The sequence below is a fragment of the Enhydra lutris genome, unplaced genomic scaffold (genome assembly GCF_002288905.1).
Source record: "Enhydra lutris kenyoni isolate GAN:26980312 unplaced genomic scaffold, ASM228890v2 scaffoldscaffold75, whole genome shotgun sequence".
NCBI classification, from domain to species: domain Eukaryota; kingdom Metazoa; phylum Chordata; class Mammalia; order Carnivora; family Mustelidae; genus Enhydra; species Enhydra lutris.
The window spans coordinates 1,330,388-1,348,610 of NW_019154159.1; the positions used below are offsets into that span (position 1 = coordinate 1,330,388).

Here is an 18,223-nt window from a genome sequence, read left to right on the forward strand (position 1 = left end):
AGAGAGATGGGTAACTGTCCCCCACCAGGGCTGACAAAGAACAGCCTTTCAAGGTGAGATAGGAAGGCACAACTCTCCTAACTAAGTGAGGACACGGAGACCCGACATGTTAAGTGAACTTGCTCAAGGTCACGGCCAGTGGGCGAACGGGGATTCTATTTGGCGTCAAAAGGCCTAGGTTTATCTGCTTTTTCCACCGTAGGCAGCTTATTTGAGTCAGCATTCAAAATGTGGATAGCTAATAACTCCCACTGAAGTTCCAAATACCAAAGGACACACTGTGGCCGAGTTAATCACAAAAGGCTTTTCCATCTGACCTGAGACAACAGGGAGCCAGACCTGCATGGTTTTTTCCTTCCGTGAAACCACATGGTGTCTTCGGCATTTAGGAACTGCAAATAAAAGAGAACCCCATCGTGTGTACAGAGCCGAGGCTGCAAACAGTGAAGAACAAATTCTCCCCGCAGCTGGTTATGTAAAGCAGAGTTCCTGAAAATGGGAGCCAAGAGCTATTTTGGGGTCATCAAAGGTTTATGATTGTCTGTCATTTACCTTACACTTTCACTCTTTCCCCATTGGGATGGGGAGTTGTGGATGATGAAATTGAGATACGGAGGGGGACACAGTACAAGACTTAAGTGGGGTTTGCTTTCAGACTATTAAGAATGATTTTTAAACGCTGTCAGTATTCTAGTGTTATCTGGACAATAAACATTTTTTAAATTTTTTATTTTATTTTTATTTATTTATTTTAATATTTAATTTATTTATTTGACAGACAGAGATCACAAGTAGGTAGAGAGGCAGGCAGAGAGAGGGGGAAGCAGGCTCCCTGCTGAGCAGAGAGCCCGATGAGGGATTCGATCCCAGGACCCCGAGACCATGATCTGAGCCGAAGGCAGAGGCTTAACCCACTGAGCCACCCAGGTGCCCTGGACAATAAACATTTTTTACACAAAATTCCGAGAAAATCCGCTGGCCAGTCTTTGTAGCTTGGCGAAACTGCAGTACTCCTAGTTCTAGAAGTGTCTACCTCCTAGCGCTGGGATCAGAAATAGGACACTCACATGATCCCCTAACTGTACCTTCACAGATTTTTGCTGAATGTGGTTATTTTTCTTGGGAAACATAATTTAATCTAAGGTACATCTGATTTTATGTGTTCAGTATGATTGTTGATAATTCACTTGCATGAATGAGACGCTGAAGTAAACACATTTAGTCTACATTACGCGTGTTTACGTCACCCACTTTGTGGGTATTATATAGCAACACTGACCTTATTCATTGATACACTACACGCATATTCTTTTAAAATATTAGGACTGTTCGTTTTTCTAATTACAAAGTAATACAATTCAAGCAGAAAATTTGAAAAACACAAAAAGTATAAAATCGGCTACAATTTCACCACTTGGCAATACTAAAGTTAACTCTGTAGCATGTGTCTCTCCAGATAGGCATCCATCCTCCCATCTGTCCAGCTACTCACCTACCCTACTCTGTGTCTAGGCACAGTTTCAAACTGTGCCCACTGTTTTATTCTCGCTTTCACTTAGAAAGATGTGGTAAATGTTTCAAAAGTCTATAATCAGACAACATTATTACTACATTGGAGAAAGGGACATCTTTTATTTAGTCAGTTTCATAGTATTCAATGTTTTCCATTGGTTTTACACTTTTCTTCTTCTTTTTTTGCCGATACAGATGTTGTGGTGAGTGCCTTGTTCCTCCATTTCTGCGTGCTTGTTTGATTACTTCCTTAGGACAAATTCCTAGAAGTGGAATTACTGGATCAAAGAGTAAGCATATTTTTAAGACTTTAAAAAATATTTTGCCAAATTGTTCTCCAGAAAGCTGATTCCAATTTTGCTCTCCCACTGGCAGCATATGAGGAGGCTTTTCTATAGGAAAGCTGCAATTTCTAGTTCAGATCCTATCTGTGGCCCGTTTTCCCCACCCCCCACTTTCCTAGGCTGTCACACTAAAGGAATTTAAAACAATTTTAAAATAAGCTTAAGCAAAAAGTAATTAGGCAAGAAAATCCGACACAAATGCTAGTCTATTCTAAAGCCAAAATAAATGACTTTGGGATTAAAATTTTTTTCTGGAGTAGCAAAGTTAATCATACTCATTTACACAGGTACTTGGGAGTTACCCATAAATCCTACCTGAGTTTAAAAAAAAAAGAAAAGATGATTCTTCTTTCATTCTTTACCCTTCCCCGCCCCCCAAAAAAGAAAAACAAAAGGAAAGGGAAAAAGAAAGATGAGAGTTCTTCGTCTTCTACTTGGAATAATCCTGGAGCTTCCATTCTCTGTCAGAAAGGTATTGACCTTGAAGGTCTGGTCCATTAGTCTCCAAGCAGATCAAACTTTATTCCTTGCACACTAGTCTTTACCTAAAGCCTGTGTTCATTAATGAATGAATGAATTCATATTCATAATGAATGAATTAATGAAAAGTGGAACAGAATTCCAGAAACTGCATGTAGATATCCTTCATGAGGCTGTTCAGTTTCTGTAGCCCAGAACGGTGTCTGAGAAACGGGAAGGCACTCCATAAGGCCATCTTGAGCTTGAGGCAAGAAATCAGGATTGATTTTACAGAAGCCCTGGCAGTCTTCCTCCACCTGTGGGCCTGGTGGTGGCATGTTTTATACAAGATCGAAAAGGCCATTTCTTCCCCCTGACTGGCCTAGTTGTGTCGGGGTACTTGTATCTGGGAGAAAAAACTCTGGTCCTTCCTTGTTACCATTCACTCTCTAACTCAGCGGATGCTTACTGAGTATGTACGACGTGCCAGGATCAGGCTGGGTTCTTTAGGTACGTACTTCTTCATCTTACTTTTACTGTGATAAAATACATATAACATGTTCACCTTCAGCATGTTAAGCACACAGTTCCGCGGCCTGCAATGTATTTACAGGTCATGCTACCATCACCACCCTCCACCTCCAGTTTCTTTTTTTTTTTAATTTTTAAAAATATTTTTATTTATTTATTTGACACAGAGATCACAAGTAGGCAGAGAGGCAGGCAGGGGGTGGGGAGTAGGCTCCCTGCTGAGCAGAGAGCCCGATGTGAGGCTCGATCCCAGGACCCCGAGATCACGACCCGAGCCGAAGGCAGAGGCTCAACCCACTGAGCCACCCAGGCACCCCACAACCTTCAGGTTAAATACATTCTTCATTGGGGTGCCTGAGTGGCCCAGTTGGTGAAGCATCTGCCTTCGGATCAGGTCACGATTGCAGGGTCCTGGGATTGAGCCCCATGTCTGGCTCCCTGCTCAGCGAGGGAGTCTGCTTCTCCTTCTCCCTCTGCCCCTGCTCGTGTGCGCCCTCTCTCTCTCAAATAAATAAATAAAATCTTTTTAAGAATAAAAATAAATTTAAGAAATACATTCTTATTTAATATGTTCAACACTAAGAGACACGTCTGTCGTGCACACCAGACTGTCAGGTCCTCGAGGAGCTCAAAAATATGTTGGTTGATTAGATAAATGAAGAATGTCAGGACTGACATCCTCATTTTTCAGACAAAAAAACTGGATTCTAAGTTTTGTGTAATTAATTTTGTGTAAAAGATTTGTGTAATTACTGAAGATCTGGGGCTAAAGAGTGGCAGCGTCAGGATTGGAACCCAGAACTGGGAATTGACTCCAAAGTCACCGCTTTCCACGGCAGCTGCCTCAGCTCGTGCAGGGGACGCTGCTCTGATCCCGCGAGTCCTCCAGGAGCCTGAGCACAGCGCAGAGTCTGACACTTAAACACTCACTGCAAAAGATACCAAATCCTGCTCAGGTTCTGGAAGCCAGTCACAACTCCAGATTACATCCTTATGCTTAGCCAGCAGTTCAGACAAAAGAACACCTAATACCGTACTCCTTTCACATTTTAACTGGAGTATCTAAGGTCTTAGAGAAAAGCTTTCTTGGAGCACAGCAGGACAAAACCCTTTCGTTTGTAAGATCTAAGAGCACCTGCAGAAGACACGACCATACATTCAGGGTACACTGGTGCCAGAGAGCACTGACAGCAGCAGAAGCGGCCGCGGCTCACCTCCTGCCGAGCTGCTCAAAAGCGTGGCACTTATAGATATTTCTAGAACACAGTGGTTTCTCCGCGAAACTCTGTTTAAAGAACAAAGAGGCGTACCCATCCATTCAACACCCACACTTTGCTCTGAGTTCCGCGCCGCGGCTGGGATTCGGTGAGGGTGCAGGCCCCCCTCTCTTGGTTCTGTCTGTAGGGGCCCAGAGCTGTGACAGCTTGTATCTGCACCATCATCCTCCCAGGACTGGCCTGCTGTGTCTGTACTGAAATTAGCCCAAGTCTCAGAATCATTTAAATCCCGAACACCTCAAGTCCAGGACAGGAGTATAGTACAGGCTCAGCCAAATGAATTCTTTCAATGGGCCCCAGGGGACTGCCCGTCCAGGTTCTGCCCGAACACTGAGCAAGTAAGTTCCTCTTCGGCCTTTTATCCCAGTGTCCATCGGTTTCCTGTTACACTTGCGTGACACTGGCCAAGTGCCACTTAGTGGCCAAATGAGGAACTGCATGTTTAGACTGAACGGAAGGTGAGCGGCTGAACGAGTCTGTGTGTGTGTGCGTGTGTGTGTACATGTATCAACCATGTGTCCTAAATTAAAAAAAAAAAAAAGAATTTATTTATTTATTTGTCAGAGAGAGAGAGAGAGAGAGTGAGCCGGGGGAGCATCAGGTAGAGGGACAGGGAGAAGCAAGTTTCCCACCAAGCAGAGAGCCTGATGTGGAGCTTGATCCCAAGACCCGGGCACCATGACCTGAGCCAAAGGCAGACACTTAACCTACTGAGCCACCCAGGTGCCCCGTCCTAGATTTTTTAAACCATTCTAATTTCAGATATTTTGTTAAACCACCCCAATAGATGCACTCAGATTTTGTGGTAGAAAATATGATCACAATGCCTATGAGGTTATAAAATATCTTATTTGGGCTGTAAATTATTGGGCAATTCCAGTAGTCTATAAAAAGGACTACGGTCATTCAGAAAAATAACTAACTTCAATAAAAAGTTTTTTTTTTTTTTAAATACATAATTTGGGGAGCCTGGGTGGCTCAGTCGGTTTAAGGAACTGCCTTCGACTCAGGTCATGATCCCAGAGTCCTGGGATCGAGCCCCGCATCGGGCTCCCTGCTCCTCGAAGAGCCTTCATTCTCCCTCTCCCTCTGCCTGCCATTCTGCCTACTTGTACTCTCTCTCTGTCAAATAAGTAAATAAAATCTTTTTTAAAAACCTCATAACTTGCTAACATTTTCTATTGGCTTCAGGCCTGGTCATATGCATATGGCAGTCCAGATATGGCCACTGGGGGCTCCTTCAGTTGGCTACTCTGTCCTTTGCAATGCCTCCATCATTTTGTGAGCACTTCCTTACTTTCTAGGGCCACAAGATATTCCAGGTCAATCTCATGTTTTTCTCCATACCTGGAACTGATCGTGTCTCCAAAGAGCCCTGGTTGTTTTTAGAGAAGTCTACTTCCTACCATTATGTACTCACTAATCTTTCACGAAGAGGAACACTTGATCTGTTTCTAGTTTTCACAATCATAAACAATGATGCCATGAACATTCCTTGAAAGGAATCTTAATAGGAAAAAAGGCCGAAAAATGGGGGGAGGGAAGGGTGGAGGAGAAAAACAAATTAAAATGCACTAATTCAGTTTTTATTTAGGAAAGAAAATGCTCCAAATGCCAAAATCCTGCTTCCAAAGAGAAAGGAGATTATTTTAGACAATCTATAATTAATATAGAAAAGTACTCATTTTATATATTAGCAGATATGTAATATTTGTGCCAAAGAATCAAATAATAGTTACTATGGAAACCAACATCTGGGGTCGTATGAATAACTCATTTACAGCACTACATGAATGCTTTCTTTTATAGATTATAGGGCTTTTATATTTAAATTTCACTTCCTTTTCATTTGATGTCTGCTTATTTTCTCAGTTTTCTCTACTTCCCCTCTTCTCAGATGTGTAGTGTGTCCAAGACTTACCAGTGGGTATTTTTAGACTGGTGATGCTTTAGAACATTTTCTTAAATCAGCGTCAGGGGAGAACAGTTTAGTCTTGGCTTGAACGCTGTGAAATGAATACAAATTTGCCTATTTAACCAGCTGCAGCCCTGAGACAGACTGTATTGTGCCTGCTGTAGACCAGAACGTCAAATGTGCTATATTTACAGCAGTAAAACCCCTTTTCACTGATTTCTCATCCAATCCTCGTGGGGAGTCAATCACCAGTGTAGAAAGACCAGTGATCACAAAGCTGACAACATGCAAGACACTCTTCTCACGTATATCAAAGATGGGAGGGAGACACTACGAGGGCATCACAAGATGACCTTAACACAAAGATGCTCGGCGTCCAGGTTTGGTTACCAAAGGAATCAATCCAAGAAGGCAGTCTATTTATAGTCTGTTAACTCCTCCAAAAGGTCCCCTGGCAGGAAGCACACAGGACCAATGTCATGGCTATGTGACATCACATCTAATGTTGACCTTTTCCAAAATATTTACACCCTATGATGAGATTATTCTTAATTAACCAATTCTCTCCAATCACCCTAATAGGTGATAAGAAAAGCATGAAAAATCCACTGCAAAGTAAAGCACCCACCATAAAATCACACAGATCTGGGTCAGTGACCATTGCTGTGTACTGCCTTGGTGACAACTGAAACCTACTAGACTTTCAGTTCCCCACTGATAGAAAGCTCTCGCCAAGACACTCCGCACCCCCTCCACCAACAGGACCCAGATAAAGCACAACCCACTCATTCCGTGCTTCTAAAATAAAAGTACCTTTCTGAAGATGAGCTGTTTTTAGATATAAAGGATTTTGCTTGACACCAGAGAATTTTAAGGGGGGGTTAAAAGGGAAAAAAGAAGTGCTTTTATTAAAGTGGCACAGTCATCTTTTCCCTCTAGCAAGTTGGTAAATAATGACTAATGGTCAGAGAAACGACTCCTTTCAGACAAGCACTCCATTCTGAACGCCTGACTTCCGGATTTCATCTGGTCGAAAGACTCACAACCTAGCTCACAAGTAAGAATCCACTTTTAAGTGAGAGATTTTCAGATGCCTGACACTGTATGTAAAGAATGTGCCCAGAGAGACAAGCACCAGTATTAGTCGAAATAGGTATATTAAAACATAGCACACATATTTTTTTTTTCTGTTCCCAAAGAAGTGTATGAATGTCACCGAGTGTTAGTTTTCCAGTCATTTTTCAACAGGCCAATTACTAAGATGGGCAAGAGGAACAAAGGTTTCTTCATTCCTTATTTCAAAAACAAAAAACTGTAAGCTGGTCTTCAAGTTAAAGGGGTCCTTCTGTGCTCCCACTGAAATATACTGACTCTAACATGACATAAATAAGGTCTAAGATTAATTATAAGAGTTGTCAAGTCTCCTCTCATATTCCTGGAGAGAAAATACACTCTGGCTTGAGAAAAAGGACAACAGTATGAAATGCAGAACTAGGTACGTTTACAAGCCAATCAATGACAGGGTTCTCAGCCCTGGTGAGGCCTGGTGAGTTTGGTGAGGCTACCAATTTGCCGATACAGCCCTAGGAAGAAAGCGGTTACTCTGAGTCAATAACCCTATTGAGTAACAATAAAATAAGTAACTCTTATTGTCTTCAGCTAACCATGAGATTTGGAAACCCCATATAATGAACATATAATAAAAACCTATGGCGTATGTCTGGGTAACTTTAATTTCTAAGTTATTAATATTATGATCTGGATTCTGCAGCTGATTTAACAAGGTGATATTTGCTCCACTCTGCCCTGCTAAACTTCCAGAAGTTTTGAGAGCTCTGACTCTTCTTCAGCCACCTTTAACAGCAGAGAATACCCAAGGTTATATAACCCAACTGAACTACCTAACTTGGCTCATACGAAAGCCTTAGCTCATTTAAGTGTTCCATATAGTGAAATCTAGCAGCTAGAACTATAACCTTTATAGGCTGAATACAGAAGGTAAATCTCAGAGACAAAATGCACTCCAGCTCCAAGGTCGACTTTTGTCACTGGCTTCTCTCTCATTCTGTGTTCCAGCACCATCCTTTCCTTGGCCTCCTACTTGAGATCTCCACCTCTCTCCATGTCTTTCACCTGTCCCCTCTCAGCCCATTCTTGCAAATCTCCACTCCTTCAGCTACATCCTTTAAAATCTCCAATTTTCCTCTTCTCAGCAACTGTGTCTCTAGGGCGCTTCCTCTTTTTACTGATTTCCCCTGAGCTATCAAGACCCTGAGCTTCTGATCACCTTTCAGGGCCTGTCAGGGTGATTCCAGTTCATCCAGAATAAAAAGGTGTCCTGGCATTAACCATAAGCTTTCTGAGACTAAAAATAGCCAAGTTCTAAGTTTCAACATGGTACAAGACAAAAGATGGTACAATGGATAATAATTCCCCAAGAAGCAATATACAGTCACATCTCCTAACATCGCTAATCTGACTCCTAGGTTTGTAACTCTTGACCATTAATACAAAGATTCTTTAAGCGTTAGTTAATAATCTGTTAAGAAAGCATAGCTCCCTAATTAAGTGGGAAGTCAAAAGTTCAGCAAGGATTTAGTGACTGGCTTCTAACAAATAAATTATGGAAAAGGAAAGATATATAGTGGGTAAACCTGACAGACACCACCTTGACCAAGTGATCAAGGTCGCCATCAGCAGTACTGAGCTGGGCTATCACGCACCTCTGAGGTGATCAGAGCACTTACCACCTGGGAGTCTTCCCCCAAATCTGTAGCCCTGGTGTGATCACAAGAAAACACCCGAAGACCCAAACGAAGGGAAGTCCTACAAAATACCTAACCAGTACATCTCAGAATTGTTAAGGTCATGAAAAATAAGGAAAAACCAGGAAACTGCCCCAGATGAAAGGAGGTAAGACAAGGAAGTGATGTGGGATCTTGGATTGGAAAGAGAGACATGAGTGGAAAAACTAGTGTGGTCCTAATGAAGTCTGTAGTAGTTGATTTTGATTCCCCGCCCCTCCTTTTTTTTTTTTTTTTTTTTGGGTTTGGGTTTCTTTGTGAAAAGAAAGCGGAGTAAAGTCTGGAGTTTTTAAAAAAAAGTAGTAACGCACCCACGCTAATTTTTAGTTTGGCTAAACGGATCACGGTTGTGTAAAAGGTTATTCAGCAAGAGAAACGCTAAGATGTGATGGAAAAGCAGAGGACCTCACATTAGAAGGTGTAGGTCTTGGCTCTTGCACTACTGGTCATATAATTTCCGACAAATCACTGTACCTCAGTAAGTCCCCACTTCCTTACCAGTAATATATGCTTCCTATTCGCACCTCATAATTTGTGAGATTAAGGGCTCTATTAATCAAGGTCCAGTTAGGAAAAGAGAAACCACACTGGTTATTTTAAAGTCTATACATCAGCCCTAATCTTCCTTCAGCTGGCTAGTAGAGACTTTTTTTTTTTTTTTAAGATTTTATTTTATTTGACAGATAGAGATCGCAAGTAGGCAGAGAGGCAGGCAGAGAGAGAGAGAGGAGGAAGCAAGCTCCCTGCCGAGCAGAGAGCCCGATGTGGGGCTCGATCCCAGGACCCTGGGATCATGACCTGAGCCGAAGGCAGAGGCTTTAATCCACTGAGCCACCCAGGCGCCCCACCACACTGGTTATTTTCATAGAACTTAATATAAGGCACTAGTTCAATGGGCATTCGAGAACGGAAAAAAAAAAAAACACAAGAAGAGGACACTGAGCTGACAGAGAGTGACCTCAGGAAGCAGCTCCCTCCCCTCCAGGCTGAGGGAACAGAGTGGAGAGGTGGAGGTTATCTGATCTCAGACGCCTGCTGAACCTGGGACTCAGAATTTCTCTTCTCCTTTTTAAGTGTAGTTGATAGAAAGAAACTGAAGATGACACAGACGAATGGGAAGAAAAATATTCCATGCTCGTGGATTGGAAGAATTAATATTGTTACAACGTCCATATTACCCAAAGCAATCTACTGATTTGGTGCAGATCCTATTCGATTTCTGAGGGGGACCCTTCTGCTCCCCCACCCTTCCAGCACCCCCTGTTGGCGGAGCCTGGCAGGGCACTGCGGGCCATGGAGAAATGGGACCCCTGGGCCCCAGCCCCAGCATCTGGGAAGGTTAGAGGCCGGGAGACAATGGCTTAGCTATTAATTGTGAAATAACCTTGTAGACGGTCACCTCTGCCCACGGGTTCTTATTATTATCATTACTTCTGTGAAGGGCTCAGGCCACCCGTGTGCTCTGCTCTTTCCTTTAAACATATTTTAAGGTACAGGTTAGCTGAGGATATACACTCGTGCTGTTTCCAGCATTTAAAATGTGAATAAACAGAAAAACGGCTAGGGACTATGTTTTCTTCTTGTATGATAGCAACCTTTACGCAAAGCTCACTTATCAGTGCTGCCTTCTAAAGACTGACTTCTGTAATGACTGGGGCTGCCATCTTACATGATGGGCCTGGCAAGGCCATCTTACAGGTGGCAATAGGGTGCTTCTTGGGGACGCTAGTCTGAACATGTAGCAAACTGTTATTGGACTCAGGAATCTTTGACTTTTATAGAATTTGTAGAACAGTTTCGTTATAAATTAAGGCTACCATGCATCTCTTTAAAATCTGAAAAAAATTAACCAAATTTTTCTTTGAAATGCAACAGCAGTAAGCATAGTTTCCCGTAAGGCGGCGTGTCCGACGACAACAGGAAACAGGGGTGAGAGTGTACACTGAGCTCCAGTATGTTTCAAAGAAATTTCGAGGAAATTCCTACAACACAGATGCTTTAGTTTCACTGCTGAATACCACAGCAGATCTCTGTGTGCTGGTTTGTTAAGAAACGACATTAACCAACAAACCACAAGTTCAAGTGTTTTAGAGGCACTTTCCAAGTCAGCAAACTTATGTCATAAAGTTCCTTTCTCAGAGCTTCTGCGAAATTGTACAACACGTGTATCATGTCCTCCCCGCGTGTGCATGTGTTTGATCTTCCTGTGAAAATGATTATAAACTTGAGGGAAAAAAATTCATGTTGCACTTGTCTTCGTATCACCCAGAGTGATTGATTAGACCAGAACACGGAGAAGACAGAAATAGGTATGAATACATCAATGAGGTCTTCAGAAGAGCATAGAAAGGGCCCATGATGGCTCTCAGGATCCTCTCTGCCCCTCAGGCTAAGTGGCAGGCTAGCAGCAAGAGTGTTCACAGAATAACTAAAAAACACACACCGCCAAGTGTTTTTTAATAAACTTAAAAAAAACTTAAGTTTAACTAGGAGCTAAGACTAGAGAATAGAAATGAGACTATTTAATAAAGTGATGGCAACACCAGGAGCTAGAAGACCCCATTTCAGGCCTCGATTCTTGCATTTACTGATGAGTGAGACCTCGGGGGAGTAATTTATCATTTCTGGGCATCAGTCTCCTCATCTGTAAAATGGGATTTACAGCCCTCATCTATCTCCGAGGGTAATTAAAAATCAATAAGAAGGGGCGCCTGGGTGGCTCAGTGGGTTAAAGCCTCTGCTTTCGGCTCAGGTCATGATCCCAGGGTCCTGGGATGGAGCCCCGCATCGGGCTCTCTGCTCAGCAGGGAGCCTGCTTCTTCCTCTCTCTCTGCCTGCCTCTCTGCCTACTTGTGATCTCTGTCTGTCAAATAAATAAATAAAATCTTTAAAAAAAAATCAATAAGAAATGTTTTAAGGTTCATACAATGCTATGAAAATATTGGTGATCATTAGTGATCACTTGTGATTTTCATTAGTGATAATACTATGTTCTTTTTTTCAAAAAGATTTTATTTATTTATGAGAGAGAGAGAGAGAGAGAGAGAGAGAGATGGTAGGGGGAGGGGCAGAGGGAGTGGGACAGACTCCATGCGGAGTGCAGAGCCCGATGTGGGACTTGGTGTTAGGACCCTGAGATCATGACCTGAGCTGAAACCGAATCCCATGCTCAACAGACTGAGCCAACCAGGCGCCACAATTAACACCATCTTTTTTAGAGAATTCTACCTGTCATACAGTTGCAAATGCAGGCAGACCTCAGATTTGTGTGGGTTCATGGCCAGACCCCCTGCAATAAAGTGAGTCAAATGAATGGGACATGAAGGGAACAAATGCTGTTAGAACTTGCTCAGTGCAGGATTGCCATAAACCTTCAATTTGTAAAAAAAAAACAAAAAACAAAAAACAAAAACCTCAACATCTGGGGCGCCTGGGTGGCTCAGTGGTTAAGCATCTGCCTTAAGCTCAGGTCATGGTCCCGGGTCCTGGGATTGAGTCCCACATCGGGCTCCCTGCTCAGCCTGCTTCTCCCTCTCCCACTCCCCCTGCTTGTGTTCCCTCTCTCGCTATCTCTCTGTCAAATAAATAAATAAAATCTTAAAACAAACAAAAATCAAAACTCAACATCTGCGAACCGCAGTAAGATGAAGCCCCATGAAACAAGGACCACCTGTATTTAGAAAACTGAACGTACGAATGAAATATCAGCAATTAGGTAAATCTCTCTTATCTGTGAATCCCAAAGCACTTGGAGTAAACAGCATTAGGATGTATCTCACTTTGTTGTGACCCAGGAGAGCTGCTGCAAATCTGTCACATGCCCTACCGGAATTCAACCTCTCGGGAACCGCAGGCTCTTGGGGAGACATAGAAATTCCTACCATGGTGACTGGAAGGCTCTTTGAGGTTCTCAGCTTATAGCTGGAAGGCAACGGGAGATACTCTGTAACATGGAACGGGAGGTAAGCAAGGTTGCGGCCCTGGCGATCCAACAACCAGGACTTCTACGACGTGACCCGGAACAACCATGAGCCACTGAGGAAAACCAAGCACAGGACTGCACAACCAGCCTGTGTCCTGCAGGGAGACACGTGCACCCGCTGCTGGGGAACTGGGGTTACGGACAGCGGCGGAGGGTTGCCCATGCAGAGGCCAGGCTGCCCTGCACCCCATGAAGCACCCCATGCACCCCAGCTCTGCACCTCTCTCCGTGGTGCCTGCCCACGGGTAGGGGCTCCCTGAGCGACGCTGAGAGCAGGCCTCGGAGACAGCACTGGCACGTCTATGGACCACGATTCCTTTCTCTCTTTCTTTTTAAAGATTTTATTTTTATTATTTATTTGAGAGAGAGAGAGAAAATGGGAGTGGGGTGAGGGGCAGAGGGAGAAGCAGACCCCCTGCTGAGCAGGGAGACCAACACCTGGCTTGATCCTGGGTTGCCCTGGGATCATGACCTGAGCCAAAAGCAAACGCCTAACCGACTGAGCCACCCGGGGGCCCCCTACTCCTCCTTTTTTTTCTTCTTTTTTAAAGATTATCTGTTTCTTTATTTGACAGACAGAGATCACAAGTAGGCAGAGAGGCAGGCAGAGAGAGAGGAAGGGAAGCAGCTCCCTGCTGAGCAGAGAACCCGACTCGGGGATTGATCCCAGGACCCTGGGATCATGACCTGAGCCTGGGATCATGACCTGAGCCAAAGGCTGAGGCTTAACCCACTGAGCCACGCAGGCGCCCCCTCCTTTTTTTCTTTTTTTAAAGTCAGGTTTATTGGGGGCTCCTGGGTGGCTCAGTGGGTTAAGCCTCTGCCTTCAGCTCAGGTCATGATCTCAGGGTCCTGGGATCGAGCCCCACATCGGGCTCTCTACTCAGCAGGGAACCTGCTTCCCCCCCTCTCTGTGCCTGTCTCTCTGCCTACTTGTGATCTCTATCTCTGTCAAATAAATAAATAAAATCTTTAAAAAAAATAAAGTCAGGTTTATTGAGATCTAATTTACATCAAAAGAAAATTCACCATTTTTAGTGTACAGTTCTTTGAATTCTGACAAACGCATACAGTCATGTCACCACAGTCATAATCAAGGGACAGAACACTTCCATCACCCCTAAATGTTGCTTCAGGTCCTTCTGTAGGCAGCCCCTCCCTGCACCCCAGTCTCTGGCAACCACGGATCTGCTTCCTAGCCCTACAGTTTTGCCCTTTCCAGAATGACAAGACACATTCTTTCCAATACTTACATAAAACACCCAAAGCCTCTGTCAGCTCCCACACAACACTGTGTGTTGCCACCCGAGCCTCTCGTGTATGTTAGGAAGAGGGGAGAAGCCAGGCTCGAGGGTTCGAAGGGCTACAAAATTCACTAGGGCTCGGGATGCCCATACACCCTCTCCTGAAAGCAGGATACATCCTGGTGAGATGGGAGCAGCTCTTACAAGTCCCCAAACAGGCCTCATTTTAATTCGTCCCTGTGTAAACATCCTAGTTTCCTCTTCCATGATGGTACGGCACAGGACAGAGCTTGATTTCCTTCCAGGTTAGATGCACTTCTGGTATTAAAGGAAAACATGAATTATGGTAGCTGGGGCTGAATATAGATGAATAAGAAAATTCTGTTAAAAGCTAAAAACTTGAAGTTTCAATAGGACGTTCTTCTTCCTGTCAGATCTGGCTTGACCTCACATTGAGTAATTCGAGCATCGCGAAATACTGGAGTTTTACTGAATCCTGCAGGAAGCACTCAAGAGCTGTGCCAGGCTTCGGATAGGGTTAGGGTTCTCTATCTGACCCGAGAAAGCTGTTCGCTAACACCACAATCACACTGTAATACATGAATATATCAGATCGCCACACTGTGCATCTGAAACTTACACAACGCTCTGTGTCAATTATATCTCAATGAAAACACGTAAGTTCAAAGAAAAAGAGACAGTGAAAGGCGAGCAGAGAGTGAGAAGAGACATTTGCAATATATTTATCTCAGAAAGGACTTCTATTTTCTTAGTAATTCCTTACAAAGAAAGAAAAAGCAGATAAGCTAACAGAGAAACCAAACAAGCTAACAGAAAAGATTTGAACTAGGGCGCCTGGGTGGCTCAGTGGGTTAAGCCTCTGCCCTCAGCTCAGGTCATGGTCCCAGGGTCCTGGGATTGAGTCCTGCATCGGGCTCTCTGCTCAGCAGGAGCCTGCTTCCCCCTCCTCTCTCTCTGCCTGCCTCTCTGCCTACTTGTGATCTCTGTCAAATAAATAAATAAAATCTTTAAAAAAAGGAAAAAAAAGATTTGAACTGGCACTGCACAGAGCAGTAGTAAATGTGTGTAAGGGTGCTCGACCTCATGAATCATTAGGAAAATAAGAATTAATCCTACACACTCACCAGGATGAAAAAGATGGAAAATAGTAGGGGCTGGGGACTCTGAACCATGCTGGTTGGAGGGAAATTGGTGTAACTGCGGTGGAACGCTACTCAGCAGTCTTGACAACAGCATACTCCCAAGCCGAGGCAAGGCCAGTCCCAGGCACACTCAGAAGACACCCGCATACATGCGGCCCACGAGATCCATACGACAGGACGGTCTCAGCAGCACTATTCATCATCGTAGCTCCACACGACAGCGTGCCGAAGGCTATAAACCATCGTGCAGGTGAACCGTGGAACATCACACACGGAGCGCCGCACGACACGAGGAAACAATCACTCTACTCAACGAGACCAGCAAATCTCACAAACATTCTGTGTGAAAGGAACCAGACATAAAAGGGCACGTGTGTACGGTTCTGCTTACATAAAGATCAAATCAGGAGAGAAGATGGGATAGCGGTTACCCTGAGTGAGGGGTTGTGATAGGAAGGGGGATCTGGGGAGCTTCTGGGGGTCAGGCCATGTTCTAGTTCCTGATCTGGACACTGGTCATAGAGGTGTGTTTGCTTTGTGAAAATCAAGTGTACGTGTAGGATTTGTTACCTTTCAGTGTATCTGTTATACATTAAAAAGTATCACTTTTATCTTTTAAAAAAGAGTTTTATTTATTTATTATTTGATAGAGAGAGACATACAGCGAGAGAGGGAACACAAGCAGGGGGAGTGGGGACAGAGAAGCAGGCTCCCCACTGACCAGGGAGCCTGATGTGGGGTTCGATCCCAGGACTCTGGGATTGTGACCTGCGTCGAAGGCAGATGCTTAACCAACTGAGCCACCCAGGTGCCCCAAGTATCATTTTTTTAAAAAGATTTATTTATTTATTTACGTGACAGACAGAGATCAAAGGAGGCAGAGGCAGGCGGGGGGGGGGGCAGCAGCCTCCCCGCTGAGCAGAGCCTGACGTAGGGATCAATCCCAGGACCCTGAGATCATGACCTGAGCTGAAGGCAGAGGCTTTAACCCACTGAGCCACCCAGGCACCCACCCAAGTATCATTTTTAAAAAGGACAAGCCAGCCCTATATAAATAGATCCAGAATGATCTCCTAAGATGTGCTACTCAATTAAAAAGCAAGGAGAGAAAGCAAGCAAGAACGGAAGTGAGAACGAGCTGTGCAGTGATGCTCTCCCACCTGCCTCCAGCCCTCACTGTTCCCGTTCTCCAGCTGCCAGGAATGTTGGCCACAAACAACCCAGGGCTGCTCCTTCTCCAGCAATTACAAACCAGAGCCTCCTGGTCCAAGAAAGTGGCCCTGATTTCTCGTTCATCATACCACCATGGGGCCGTCAGTGGCCAGGGAGACGTGGGCAAGGGCAGACAAAAGGCCAGGACCCTTGCCTCAAGATCGGGAGACTCTGCGGTACAAGCTGTACTCCGAAGCTTTCCCGAGGGACCAGGCTGAAGCGAGTTTCTGCGAAGACCACATCGTTCGTTGTTCACTTTTGCTCCCCTACCCCCATCTGGCTTCTGCTATCCCCATTCCCAGGAGAGCCTTCCTTCAATAAACAGCTCTCACAAAGATCTCCGTCTCAGGTTTGTTTCTGGAGAAGCTGGTATCTGTGGGTGGGATTTGGGTAGGTTACTCACCTGCCAGATGGCAGGGAGGACCCACCCGCCCAGATGGTCCCTGGCGCGTTGCGGTGGTGGGACACGGGGCCGGGGACACACAGGCTGGTTTATGGGGTCTGGTACAGGAAGTACAAGAGAAATGGAGACATTAAAACTGTAGAAGTGGGCGGCTGTCATCAAGAGCCATCCATTCATCGAAAAGGGAAAAAGCCAGCCTCGGATACAGCAATCAACAACTTAAGGCCAACTATGACAGGCAGCCAGACTCCTGTGGCCAGTTTTCAAAGATTGTCATCTCTTACAGGCACGGGACCTAACTTCAAGGAGTGGCCACACCAAAAAGAAGGCTGAGGTCTCAGCCCAGGTTAATAAAGTTGGGGCCCTGATGGGGAAAGAGTGGACTCTGGAGGAGGCTTGAGAACGGGATGTCTGCGTACATTCACTTGAGAACCACGAACCCCAGATTCCCTGGGCCTGCAAAGTAGCCACTCCCTCTCCTTGGAAGACAGGGGAATCCCTCTGAGGATGACACAAGGGTCTCAGACAAGTGCCTGACAAGATAGTGCCTGCCCTACAAAGGCGCTGCCCCACTTCCCACCTGGCCACAGGCCATAATTACGGTCAAATCTTAGTATTACTCACCTGGGCCCTGCTAGGCCTGCTAAGAGATGGGGAGTTATTACGCCAAAGGTATGCAGGTCCAGGCTAACACACGCGCGGGTCAGAACAACACATGTGGGAGTGGTCTCAGGGTGCTGGGCCAAGGGGTGTGGAGTATAAAGCCAGAGGAGGGAGAGCCTGCTGGTATGAGGACATATTCTCGTGACACAGAATTAACACCGTCGAAGGACCCTGGGTCTAACATGGGCTGGGGAAGGTGGCCTCATGGGAGCTTAGAAAAGCAACAGACCACACTAACGGATTCCAGAATCTGGCACAGCAGTCGTTGGAAGAAAAGATCAAAAGGCTTAAAGGAGTAGGCATGTGAGGATGGGTCCGCCACACAGAATGGGAAAACCCACTAGCAGGCCACGTCCTTTCGGGGGCCCTGGAAGATAGTCCGGTCGCCAACGCCGAGACTGCTGCTTATACTGGTTGCCAACCTAAGTCCTGCCTCATATACCAGGGCCATGATCCTCATTCCCACCGCAACCTGAGATGAGACTTGCATCAAATCTCATGTGGCAGGAAGGCAGGCGAGGCCCCTCCATCTAGGCCTGGCTCCCCAGCCCTCTGGATGGTAAGCTTTCATTAGATGGAATCGTCTGGACCACACCGACCTCGTCTCGTTTAGCTGCCTCTGTGTCTTCCCTCCTCAGCCCCTCCTCCAAGATGTTCTCGTTTCCTGGCTGTTGGAGAACTTCCTTAGTTCAGGGACTGCATTTTACCTGCCTT

At 45.1% G+C, this 18,223-nt stretch overlaps 1 protein-coding gene across 7 annotated transcripts in view; it reads right to left on the bottom strand.

Moving 5' to 3' along the window:
• The window catches only part of LOC111160260 (ring finger protein 157), an 81,716-nt gene that overhangs the window by 27,777 nt on the left and 35,716 nt on the right, over positions 1-18,223 (bottom strand). For 3 of the 7 annotated variants that reach the window (XM_022523194.1, XM_022523193.1, XM_022523197.1), the window contains exon 3: positions 318-392. The exons of 3 other annotated variants lie outside the window; for them this stretch is intronic. In XM_022523194.1, the coding sequence (XP_022378902.1) occupies positions 318-392 (75 nt within the window). Of the gene's footprint in view, positions 1-317; positions 393-18,223 lie in introns of those variants that run through there. One more of the 7 variants, XM_022523200.1, reaches the window with a different exon arrangement.